The sequence below is a fragment of the Pristis pectinata genome, chromosome 16 (genome assembly GCF_009764475.1).
Source record: "Pristis pectinata isolate sPriPec2 chromosome 16, sPriPec2.1.pri, whole genome shotgun sequence".
NCBI classification, from domain to species: Eukaryota; Metazoa; Chordata; class Chondrichthyes; order Rhinopristiformes; family Pristidae; genus Pristis; species Pristis pectinata.
The window spans coordinates 33443875-33456949 of record NC_067420.1 but is presented as its reverse complement, the minus strand read 5'-3'; the positions used below and the strand labels follow the sequence as shown (position 1 = coordinate 33456949).

The following is a 13075-nucleotide window of genomic DNA, read 5'->3' as shown; positions in this document are numbered from 1 at the left end:
TGGTGTGGGTCAGGACAGTTTTGGATGATCTCAGGTTTATGGAGAATAGAACAAGAGAAATAAATGTAGTGAGACAAAAACACAATTAAGGGTGTCAGCAGATGAGTTGGGCGATGACTCGAGTCAGGTTATTGTGTAGCGACAGAAATACGTGGAATCAAATAGATGGGGCAGAGACATGGTGAGAAGAAATTCAATCCATACTGTACTGGCAGCAAACCAGAACACAAAAAACATATGCAATTAAAGTAATTTTTGCCCATCCTCCTCCTCCCTGTTTCCTGAATGAGTCTGCACTTAGTAATGTTGTCCAGGGAAGATCCTAAGAGCATTCTCTGTGGGGAAGTATCTGGACTCCATAATGCACTTCTCACTGGTTGCATCCAGGAATGGAAAGAATCTATTAAAACCTCAGCATTTTGTTTTTTGAAGCTGTCTGATGTAACTTTACTGCAGACCCCCAAGGCTCAACTCTTCACTCATGATTATTTTTTCTTGATTCTTTTCTTAATTAATTTCAGTATTATACCTTGCCTTCTGTGTTATATACAGGTGCAAAACAGCAACTGTTGGAACACACTTTCTTTTTTTTTATTCATTCACAGGAAGAGGATATCACTGCAAAGGCCAACATTCATTGTTCAGGCGTTTGAAGACAGTTAAGAGTCAACCACATCACTGTGGTCTGAACTCACGTGGACCACTCTGGGTGAGGGTAGCCAATCTCCTTCTCTAAAGGCTATCAGTGAGCTCAGTGGGTGTGGCGGTTTCAAGCTCACCACTACTAATGCTAGTTTTCTAACAGAGGTTGATTTACTTCGTTAACAAGTTAATTTCTCCAGGAATGATGACAAGATTCGAACTCTCATCTCGGGACTACTGGTACATAACTGTTACAACTCCCAACAAACAATCTGAAAATAAAAAAGCCAAACTGGTGAATGAGTCTTAACTTGCAACAATGACTAATGTTGCTTTTTCTGATTCAAGCTCTGGTTGCTGGGAGGCTGTGTGGGTGATGCTGACGAGATACTCGGATTGAATCCCAGCAACAAAGCACAAAGGAATGTTTTAGATAAGCTGGTGGCAAAAACATTCATTTCAGAGATCTCATGGAAGTAACTTCACAAATTACTGAAATGTGTTGGAAAAGACAAAGTCAGAACAATACTCTTCAATGCACCAGACTCCAAGGTTAGAATTCAAGCTCAGGGCGTGAAGGAGAAGAACAGCGGCCAGGGGAGCTCCTTTACACAGCTCCTCTTAAGCATGTTATTAGATTAACTGATTGGGGCCAATGTGCTTGATTCATTTAGGAAATGTTTAAATGCAAAGGACAAATAGATAGAAGCAAAGTATTGAAGAACTTGGTCATTTTGGCTCAAGACTTTCTTCATTCCTACAACGTTTCTTCTGTACTTCTGGCATTTTTTTATTTTACATTGCCAACATCAGTAGATTGTCTTTATATGTATAGTCTGCAGGCAGGTGCAGAGCCTTATCAAGGCAGTAAAGTGAGCATACAAACTTCAAGTAGTTACCTGTGACATGGCGTCATACATAGAACATTGCAGCACAGTACAGGCCCTTCGGCCCGTGATGTTGTGCCGACATTTTATCCCGCTCTAAGATCTATCTAACCCTCCCCTCCCCTCCCACATAGCTCCCCACTTCTCTACCATTCATGTGGCTATCTTAGAGTCTCTTAAATGTCCCTAATGTATCTGCCCCCACTACCTCTGCTGGCAGTGCGTTCCACTCTGTGTAAAAAAACTTACCTCTGACATCCTCCTTATACCTTCCTCCAATCACCTTAAAATTATGCCCCCTCGTGTTAGCCATAAAAAATATCATTCTAAAAAGTCATTCCAAAAAAATAAATTGCACGAGTCAGGAAAGCTCTAATAAAAGCTGATTTGGTCACTGGCTTTGTGGACATTTTGTTTTAATTGAGAACATCTACTGTTGTTCATGGGTGTGTCAGTGAGCCATCCCAACCCACGCAAAGTGCTGACAAGTAACTTCCCAGAAGCACAACTGACAGCAAGACACACAAAAACTGCTTAAAGACAACAGAATAGATATTTGAAAACTTTTTAAAAGGCTGCGTGAAGGGGACAGACAAAACAAAATGGATCACTTTTTTCCTGTAAGCCAGTGGAGCTCTGTTGGGCCAAATGACCTCTTTCACCCAGTGCAACATTCTGTGATTTTAGGTGAGGACTCAGTCTTGGGAAAGTTCATATCTTTTCTAGTTGTTAAAAACAAAATCAAATTTCTTCATGAAACAAGATCTACTGCATCTTATTAGCAAGCTAATTTCGTAGAGATTCTTTTTGATAAATTATAAAGTGCAGCAGCTGTGACTTGCTGGCATAACTGGGAAACAGCAATAACAATTCTGAGAAGCATTTTGTGGATGAGTTGGTGATGCACAGATGTTTGAAGCTGGGTGATACAAATGTGTTTGACATGACCTAGGGGTTTGAAATGGACTTCGGTAGGTAGATTTGCATTGTTCTAAATGTCTCTGCAGCTAAATTTATGTTCTAATTTGAGAAATGACCATGGATATTTATTTCACATCTGCTCAAACTAATTACACAAGATAGGTAATCCAAAATTATGTTTATGCCTCATTTTTAAAGCCTTATAATTGATCTGGATGATTTCTAGAGTGAACATATTTTCCCACACATCCACACACATCTGGTGAACTGCCTACTCTAATATCTGCAGTTTTCATTAAGGGCACAAGTATGTGAATGTTGACTTTAGAAATGAGTAGTTCAAATTCCTTTTACGTTCCGTCCAAACTTAAGCCAGATTGCAAAGCCCAAGAATTGAAAATCAAATCTTTGCAGCACCAATCAGAATTTTCTTTGTAAATCTGAGCTTATGCTTTTATTTCAGCAACATTCATCTACACCCTTTAGCTTCCAGTTTCCCACTTAGGATTGCTCACAGAGGGTTGGAGTGATTCACATCTCAAAGACATGGGAGCTGGGCTTTCCCACGCTTTGCAAACAATGAGAGAACATGGACCATGAAATGTGGGAGAGAGAGCAGGACTATGGTAATGAGAAGGAGCATCAGCCATGATTGAATAGGGGAGCAGGCTCAAAGGGCCAAATGGCCCATTCCTCTTCATGTTTTTGTGAAAATTTCAACTAGTCCATAAATGGCATCCAATGCCCACTGCAGGAAATGATTGATTGGAAGTCTAAAACATTGAAATTAGCTATAGAGCTGACAACAAAACTAACATTGATTGCATCATTGTGCTCAAAATGTATTGGATCTATTCATAAAATTGTTATGGCACAGTAGAGACCATTTGTTGCATCAAGTCCATGTTGGTTCCATGTAGAGCAATCCCATCAGTCCATTCCTCTCTCTTGCCTCTGTCTCTCTACCCTACAGGCAGCGAACTCCAGATGATTATCGGGTAAAAACTCTTCCGCCCACGCTGCTATGACTGTCACCTAACCAAATCCATATCCCATGCACCTCGAAAACTACGTTAACGGGAATAGTTTTCCTTTACCTACTCCATCTCATGGTTGAGGCAGGTACAAAAAATATTTAAAGACATTTGGATATGGATAGGAAAGATTTAGAGGAACATAGGCCATACGCTAGCAAATGGGACTAGCTTATATGGGCATCTTGGTCGGCATGGACAAGCTGGGCTGAAGGGTGGTTTCCATGCTGTTACTCTATGACTATGATTCTATCTCAACCCATCAGGATCTCGCAAACCTCCTCTCAAACTTTGGTTGAGGGAGAAGCACTCAGACATCCCCACTCTAACCTTGAAACTGAAAGCTTCGTCCCCGAAACCATTTTAGTGCCTCTGTACAGATTCTTAAAGAGGGAACATTATCCTACTTGCCTGGTAAAGCTTAGGCACACTGACAGTTAAATTGCCTACGTCACTTACATACCCTCGAGCTGTTGCAATTTTACCCTGACTTTCACTAAACACATGACAAGGACCCCTGGACAAATTTATAAGGGTAGGTTTTTAATAGAAGCATTCCAGGTTGCAATTCTATTGTTTGGAAGTGACTGCAATTTTTACGCCAGCAAGAAGGAGCAGTGTTTTTCTGCCATGTCATAACAGACCATTGAAAGTGGAAAGGTTCAGTCTGAATTGTTACTTTCCTTTCCGTGAGGGATCAGGAGAAGCAGGAATGCTCTTCAAGGATATACAAGGAAGGATTAATCCTCCTTGGCCTAGCTCTTGCCCTTAGTGGATACTCCTGGGAAGGCCCGGAATTACATCCCAACTCTAGTTGGGAACTGACGTGGAGAGGGACTTCGGATTATCCCAGGAGTAACTTTTTATTTTAGCTATTGAGTTTTGAACCAGTCTCAAAACTCATGTATTGAAGGTTGACCAGCAATGAAAATTGGCACATAAAAACCTACAGGAGAATGCAGGTCACCCTCTGATTCAACACTGCAGTGATCCTGGGGATCAACTACAGCAGTACAGTGTATATCCCTCTAAAGGGGGACGTCCAGTGTTTGGGAAACATGCTCACTGACAGTGTCCACAGTCAGTTTTACATTGCTGCTTCATTATGTAACCACCAAGGCTGACCTAACTGTAATCCAATTAAAAGAACAGGTTCAATGAGCCATGAAAGTTGCAACATTCAAGTATTTACTGCAGGCCATTTCTACTCTAAAAAGGTGAGGCAGGAGCCGATTCCTCTCTGTCGTCATTGGAATAAGTTTTACCCAGTTCAGAAGTTTTACATCTAACCTACTGAATCTGGCCAATCACAAAACTAAGAACATCTATATCACATACAGGCTTCCTGACTCTAAGTTCTATTTATATTTCCCTCTGCAAGTTAATTTTGATATAACAGGTAGAGTGAGATCTGAACAATAAAGTGATCTCCCATCTAATCCACCGACGCTTCCCCATTAAACTGTCTGGGAGCAGACACTGAAGGCAAGAGTGGAGCTCTTCAACTCCTTTTAACATTTGATTCCACGAGGAGAGTAGCAAATCTCAGCTAAATGTTTTCAGCATTAACAACAAATACTTTTTTCTGCTTGTACCTAATTAATTATAGTCCTTTTAGTTTTCATTCGGTATTTAGTCAAGTCCAAGTTTCTGATCTAACTTCAAAAAGTAAAGAAGAATCTCAAAAATCATATGAAACTACAGCTTTTGGACATCAATGTAGCTTGCTGAAACTTTGCTCTGGTACATCCGATCAAGGATGAAACAAAGATTCCTGTTTTTAAGAAGTCATCCTTACCTGTATTTGCAATTATGGAGCTCAATAGTGATGTGTTGGTCTTGCCCTCCTAAAGCATTTATGACAACACTGAGGCCTTTTCCTGGATCCGTCTCAGTTGCGTATTCGATCAGTACCACATAGGCGCCTGAATGTGGAACCCTCATTCCCAATTGTACATTGACCTTAAAAATATAGGGAGTTAGACAATCCACTTGTGGAAATGCTAAGAACATTGCTTTCCAATTTATCACAGAATGCTTGGCATTATCACATATCAAAGGGAAAATGGGAAAGATGGGGAGAAACACTTTTTACTGGTGAAGGATAGGTTTGAAAGGAAACCAACTGAAGATTATTGGCCAACAGCAGATTTCGTCCCCCTAATAACACACCCAGTTGTTATGAGCTGACTGTGTTACCTTATTAATGATTCAATTATAACTTTCAAGAGAGATCAGTTGAGTTATTGAAAAGGAAATATTTGCAAGATCATAGCATTGAGCAAGGAAGCAAGATCAATTTTTGTGGTTAATGGCTCTTTATGAATGCAGAACTTTGTAGAGTTGAACTAAGCTTCATGGGTAAAATAATACGACCATTAAGACTCAAGCAAATTATTTGGTATTAGCCGAATTGTGGCTTGGAGATCCTTCTTTTGGATGAGATGTTAAAGCAAGGTCATGTCAGGAGGATTTAAAAAAATTCTCAAGCAATATTTTAAGGACAGAGGGGTTCCCTGAGTGCCCTGGGAAAAATATATTCCCCAGTAAGCATTACTGAAACTCTAAATCTGGCTATTGTGAGTTTGTATATGAGAGAGCTTGCTGCCCTTCCTATAATGGCTGTCCTGAGGCTGTGGAAGGCACTATATAGGCAAATTATTTGGAAGCAGCTGAAACAAGAATGAAGTTAATTCATGAATTTATAGGAGTTGAGTGATGATTTAAGTCCACATTACACTGGCTATCCACCAGCTGTGCCAATGATCACTGGACAGTCACAAAAATAGCTACTGACTGAAAATGTTGAGGGCATTGAATCAACAAGTCAGCCAGCAGAACCATGGCTGGATTATGTTATAAAAATCAATGCAGCTATGCAGAGACTGGAAGCATATCATGAATGAGTCAGAGTGACAAAGGAAAATACAGAGGGAGGAGGAGATGAATCTCCATCATTATTCTGCCATCCACTCAATGTAGCCTCACAGTTAGGGAAAGATACAACACTGTCAACATTGTAATACTGCACCAACAAAGAAATATCAGAGTTAAATAATGTTATATCAACATGGGTATAAAAGTGGAAGCGATGAGTTAAGATAATAGCATGTAATTGTTAATAATATTTTTTGAAATAATTCAGTGATAGAGCAACACTAACTGTTTTTTTCCAATTACTCTCACTCCTAGTTTGTTTGCATTGCCAACCAATTTCTTCTATTTAGTATAATAGCAGAGAAAATTTCAAACACAAGCATTAGTGCCTGTTCACTGATATTCCATTCCATCATTGCAGTATTATACTAACCTGTTTATCATTAAGGACAACCATTGGTGGATGTCTCAGAGTGGGCTGTATCACTTGGCACTGGCTGCGGAGGTAATTTTCATTGGCACACATTCCTTCAGTAGCCTGCAGTGAGGGAAAGCCATCCAAGGAAAGATGTCTGTACAGCAAACAACTGTAGAGAAAGAGACCAATCTTGTCACCTAATTATCACGATTACCACACACCCAACGGAAACTCAAATCCATTTCACTCTCAGATAGTAAAAACAAAAACCTGCAAATACTGGAACTTGAAATAAAAGCAGATTAGACAAGTCTGAAGGGAGAAAAACAAGTTAATGTTTCAGGGCAATGATCTTTCATCATGTTGATTCTCCAGCACATCATCTCTTGTGACTGAAAATCAAAGATCTACAGATGGTGGAAAGCTGAAATAAAAACAGAAAATGTTAGAAACACTCAGCAGGTTGGTCACCTGTAGAAAGAGAAATAGCGTCAATGTTTCAGGTCAAAGACCCCTTGTCAGTGCTGGGAAAGGGAGACAAGAAGTTAGCTTTAAGTTGTGGAGTGTGGGCACATGAGAGGGATGGAGAGGACGAAGGGTTTATCTCTGATAGGGTGGGACCAGGGTTGTCAGGAGATAAGCTGTTGATTGATAGGTTAGTGGGTGAGGTTAGACAGGAAGATTGCAAACAAAGGAACATAAAAGCTGCAAAATGCAGAGCTGTAGGAAATGCCCAATAAGTCAGATTAGGCTGGTGGAGAGAGAAAAACTGTGCCAGTATTACAGATGGATGACTACAGCAGAACTGGGGTCTGGAAGGCTGCAATATGCCCAGACACACGATGAAATGCTGTCCCCCAAGCTTACTTTGGGCCTCATTCTAACAGTGGAGGAAGCCATGGATAGATAGGTCATGAAGAGAGTGAGATGGAGAATGAAAGTGGATAGGAAGCTCAGGGTCGCCTCTGCAAACTGAATGCAGTTGGCTCACAAAGCAGTGGATGGTATGGTTTCTCCATTGCAGTGCACTAGATTGGAAGAAATGCAAATCAACTGCTGCTTCAACTGGACAGACTGTTTGAGTCCCTGGATGGAGCAAAGGGAAGAGATAAAAGGGACTTCTGTGGTGGCCTCTTGTGAATAACTGCTTACAGCCAAGGTAGTCACGGAGTATATCCTGCCATGTTTGACACCTGTTTCAAAAGGAGATCGATCTTATTTGGAACTCTGAGCTGACAATTAAAATAAAAAATATTTTTAATATAAGTAAATATCAAAGTGCATGAGTTAAGAAAATTATTTTCTTCTTAAGCCATTCCCATCTGTTAAGTAATACAACTATTAGGACCCTGTTCACATAATAGTTGATTCGATGCTGAGTCGCTGATTGAATACAGAAATATCTGTGGCAAGAAAAATTGAATGGGAACCTATTGCAAATTTCTCCAAACAGTTAGCAGTTTTCTCATTTCAAAATAAATACATTTTTATAAATACATTACCAATTTGAACATGAGCAGAAAGCACTAGAGATGGACTATCTTCCCTATCTCCTCTCTGAATTTAGTATCCTTATTGTCCAGTGACATCTCCACACACTTGTGCAACACCACTCCTTTCAAACTTCTAAAAAGTTCCATGTTAGACAGTTTTTAATTCTATATCTTATCCAAGCCCAGCCCAAGACAACTGCACCACATGTCAAGTCTTAGCCTCAGTGAAGGATTGCAGTTTTATTTTGTCAACATACTACAGCAGCCTTTTCTTCTTTGTGATTTTCCACAAAGCATTTGACTAGAGAAGACAGACATGTCATAATTATGGACTCCAGAAAAGCAGTCTAGAAATAAATGCTGTGAATAATAGTGGATTATAATTAACAGAGAATTTTATTAAAATAAATAGGTTGATGAAAAAAAATCAAAATCTGCAGATGCTGGAAATCTGAAATGAAAATCAAAAATGGCTGGAAACACTTAGCTAGTCAGGCTGAACACCTTTCATCAATGCTGGGTCAATGCTTATACTAAAAGAATAGACGGATATTATTCAAACAGATCAAACCGATATCCATTAATTTTTTTACATTTAGCTCAGTAATTTTTTATTAAACTGCAAAATAAAAGACTGAAGTCACATTGTCAAACCCTTAATAGGCCTTGAGCTCCCAGGACTTTTGCACCCAGTTTCTACTGGACATGGTGACTTTGAAGATGGATAAATGGATGAAATGACCAATATCGATTGAACAAAAAATTCAATAAAATTTTCAAGTGTTATTAGAACAGAAACATAAAAGATTATCCTTTTGAAGTCCAACAATTTTCTTAACATACTAACTTCTGACTGGTGTCTTGATGGCTGACTGTGTAGGTGCAGGGTTCTGTCACTCTGAGCTGAAGGATTGGTGCTTCATAGTAAGCACTGGGCAGAAGGACCAGGTAATCCTGCAAGGTTAAGGAAAAATGCCTGAGGTGTCAAACAATAGCAATATTTTATTTTCCCACTTAAAATTTTGAAGTTCAATATTTTCCCCTTTAAAACACTTTTCCTATTAGAATTGCAACAGACAGTTACAGGGAAAATTAATGGGGGTGTGGATTGCTCTGTGAGCTAGCATGAACTTGATGGGCTGAAGGAGCCTCTTCTATCTTGTAAGGAAAAACGAGGACAATCTTGGTTGGGACCTGGTGCATCCAGTACAATTTATCTTTTAAAATCCTTTCTGCAAAATAACAAGGCATAGGGATCCAGAGTCCTTGCTGTCTCCTGCTTGAAGGGCATTGGCCCCATTCTAAATTGTCGGAATTCCCATCATCATCTGGATGGTCTGAAATTTCCAAGGGACAGAGGTGCTTGGGTCCACTGCATAACTGAAATACATCCAAGCTGCTCTAACCAGGGGACAATGAACAGAGGTATCACCATATCAAAAGGTAACAATTGTTGAGCAGAATCCCTAGACAACCTGCCAAAACTTCTTGCAAATAGGGAGCAGAGCAGAGATTTAGTCCAACTATTTACCACACTAAACCCTGCTGCCCCACCACAAAGGAAGTTCAGACACTGTCAGTCTAGTATGAAAACCCATGAACTGCACATTTTCAACCTGAAATTTCCAACCTCCTTGGGCTCCCAGTGCCTATTATCAACCCAAACATTTTGCTCTCTTAAACTTCTGTTACTCCTCAAATTTTGGCTGTTCTTTTTGTTTAGTTCATAACACAGTCTTGCCAAAAAAAAAAAGCCTTTTAACAAAGAGAACAGCTTTTCAAGTTGCTTCTGTTCACCTAGTTAATAAACAAATATAATTGTTGGATTGTAACTCGCCTTGCCTGGTTTTCACTAATTCTCTGTCTCCAACTCCTTCTATTTCCGCTGAGGTGCTAATCTTGGATCTCAAGGGAGTCACTCATAGGGGACACCTGCTTCTTTACTGCTCTTAAATATTTCTCATAATATGCAGGAGAAAAACAAAGATCTTACTTACGGAAGCAAGGGCCTTATTTGGAAAAGATCCCAAATTCTAATTACAAACAGTGAGGAGAAGCAACAATTTTTTTTCCGATTTCAATTACTTCCTTTTGTATTCAAATGGGTTAATGTGCAAGCAAATTGAGCAATGGTTAAAGGGCGATCTAGTCCACTTGAACCCCCTTCACAGCTAAAGCAGCATCTGAAACCATAATAGTATCAGATAATCATCGAAGGAATTCCCACAGTTAAATCTAGTTTTAACAATTCCAAGTAGAATCAGACTTAAGATTGGGCATTAAGCCAAACAGCAGTACAGATTGGATATTGTTCCAAATGGTAAATTATAAGCAGGAAGATTTCCTTTGTATTTTACATACAACAGCTTTTGTTGAAAGGTTGCTTGAATATATTAAGGGTTTGCACCCTGAAATCTTGAAGCACTGGATTTGACGGCCAATGTTTATATTGGCACAACCTATTCTGAGTGTTTGAGTTGTAACAGAGGCTGTAAGGAAATTAGTGGTAAATATTTTACATCCACTCTAAGTAGCCAACAGGGATAAAGGAACATTTACTGCAACCAACCACAAAGTAAATAAATAGTGAATTGGAAGCAGAAGGTCTGACAGCTCAGATCTCTTCTGTAGCTCTGCGGATTTGGCAGACAGATACATTACCCCATCCAAGACCAGTGAAAAGTGTGTGGTTGCCACAATGTGTCTGAATTACTCTTTCCAAATGGGAATTCTGCTTTAAAGCTTCATTTTAACTGGCACAGACAAGGGAAGCAAGTTTCTGGTCCAATTCTTGCCATCCAAGAAAGGAAGGATTGATCTGCCTCTCAGCAGGACAACAGGAGTTCATTTGTTGAAAGTCTGCCTGAATCATCATATTTTCTTAAATTACAGAAGGACCACTGCAGGAGCTAACAAGGAAACCACTGAGAAGAGAAACTAGGCACATGCTTAACTGATCTGAATGGTGCTGATTTTCACAGGAAGGAAGTGGTTAGGTGGAAAAAAGGCATTTGATGTTTATTGCAAGGATTAATAAAAGCAGGGAAAGTTTAATGCAACTCTACAGGGTGCTGGTGAGACCACACCTGGAGTACTGCATATTGGCCTCCATGTTTATTGAAAGACGTAACAACATTGAGAGGCGTGCAGAGAAGGTTCACTAGGCGGATTCCTGGGGTGAGGGAATTGACACATGAAGAAAAGTTGAGCAGGTCGAGTCTTTACTCATTAGAATTTAGAAGAATGAGAGGTGATGTGATTAAAATGTATAAGATGCTGGTGCAGGTCTAGATTGCAACTTGCTGTGTGGGGAAGAAAAGGCTTCCAAATCTCAGATTCCAGATCACTTTTTCCCAAGTTATCTGGGGAGCTCAATTACTTCAATTAATTTTGAGTAGCGTGACCCAAGGCTTCATATGACAAATGGGTTTTAAGGAGTTTGAGACAGGAAGAGACAGACAGACACACAAACACACACACACACACACAAAGAGAAAGACACACACACACACACACACACACACACACACACACACACACACACACACACACACACAGATATTTTCAGATTAAGGAGGCCAGGCAGCCAAGGGGCAAAATGAGAATCTGAGGGGGGATCATAGGAAGTTACAGTGGCCCATTAATCTATCAGGATATCAATGGGACATGGGAGGAAACCACAAGGAACCCAAAGTCAGAACGGAGCCTGGCTCCTTGATGATCTCTGATAATCCTGAATTGGAGGACCACTGAAAGGTTTTTGATTTAGCTATAATTGAATAATGTGCACTTTACTGTTTAAAAAAATAACTCCTTCAAAGCAGCTAACAACTATATTGTGAACATCTGCTGCCTGCATCCATGCTTTCACTGGTCCAGCTAGGGATTCCTCCTGTCCCAAAGAAACTTTATTGTGCATCACATCGAGTCCAGGAGCACCTTCTCCCAAATGTTAAATCCACTACAAAATGCTTCTTACCAAGAGGATATCCTCTGCTTCGATGACCACTGACCACAAACCAGGGTTGAGAACAAAAGGTTCCACAAATGTATTCTGTGGCACGGTGACGAAGGTTGGTTCGGCACTGGGAGCAAATATGATCTGCTTAGTCTGTTCTGAACCTGGGCATCAATCCACAAAAGGTAACATTATTTCTGTAGTTTAAGTAGATAAATATCATTCATTAAAACTGAAACAAGAAGAGGCTAACAATGTTATACAAGAAGTGATTTAATAATATGGATCTTTTCCAGAGACCTAATAAATTTATCCATCGAATTGCAATGCAAGAATGACCCAAATTAAATTGTAGATGATATGGACAAGGCCACATTTGAACATTGGATAGGATGCATTCTGTGTCAATGCTCTAGACAGTTAACTTAGTTTATGCATACCATTAGGAAAATATACTTCAAAACTATTTCAAATTTCTGGCACCTGCAGTAGTTTACTGTTGGATTATTACTTCAATAGGTTTGTATGGTTCAATAAATTGGCATGGATTGAGAGGCCACTTGGGCCAATGAAGTTTATCCATCTATATAATCCAGCACCCTCGGTACAAAGAACCAAAAGTTTCCTGCTTCCATTATCCCAACTCCAAGTCCATACCAACTACTAATCTTCTGTGAAGATGACTTCCTAACATCAGTTCTACATTTATCTTTTTCTGTATGAACATGTGTTCACTTTCTTTCCTTTCAAGTGTATTTTTAAAATCAAAATGCACGTGCCATTGGAAAGAATTGCATTTAAAATCAATCCTAGTTTGCCCCTACTTGGTCATTTCAGAGGGAAGT

The 13075-nt window shown here is 39.7% G+C and overlaps 1 protein-coding gene across 1 annotated transcript in view; it reads right to left on the bottom strand.

Annotated features, from left to right (window-relative positions):
* The window catches only part of lama5 (laminin, alpha 5), a 225779-nt gene that overhangs the window by 81877 nt on the left and 130827 nt on the right, over nucleotides 1-13075 (bottom strand). The window contains exons 24-27 of the mRNA XM_052031153.1: nucleotides 12252-12394; nucleotides 9120-9226; nucleotides 6795-6948; nucleotides 5283-5446 (exon numbers count right to left, since the gene is read on the bottom strand). Coding sequence (XP_051887113.1) covers nucleotides 5283-5446; nucleotides 6795-6948; nucleotides 9120-9226; nucleotides 12252-12394 — 568 coding nt within the window. The remainder of the gene's footprint in view (nucleotides 1-5282; nucleotides 5447-6794; nucleotides 6949-9119; nucleotides 9227-12251; nucleotides 12395-13075) is intronic.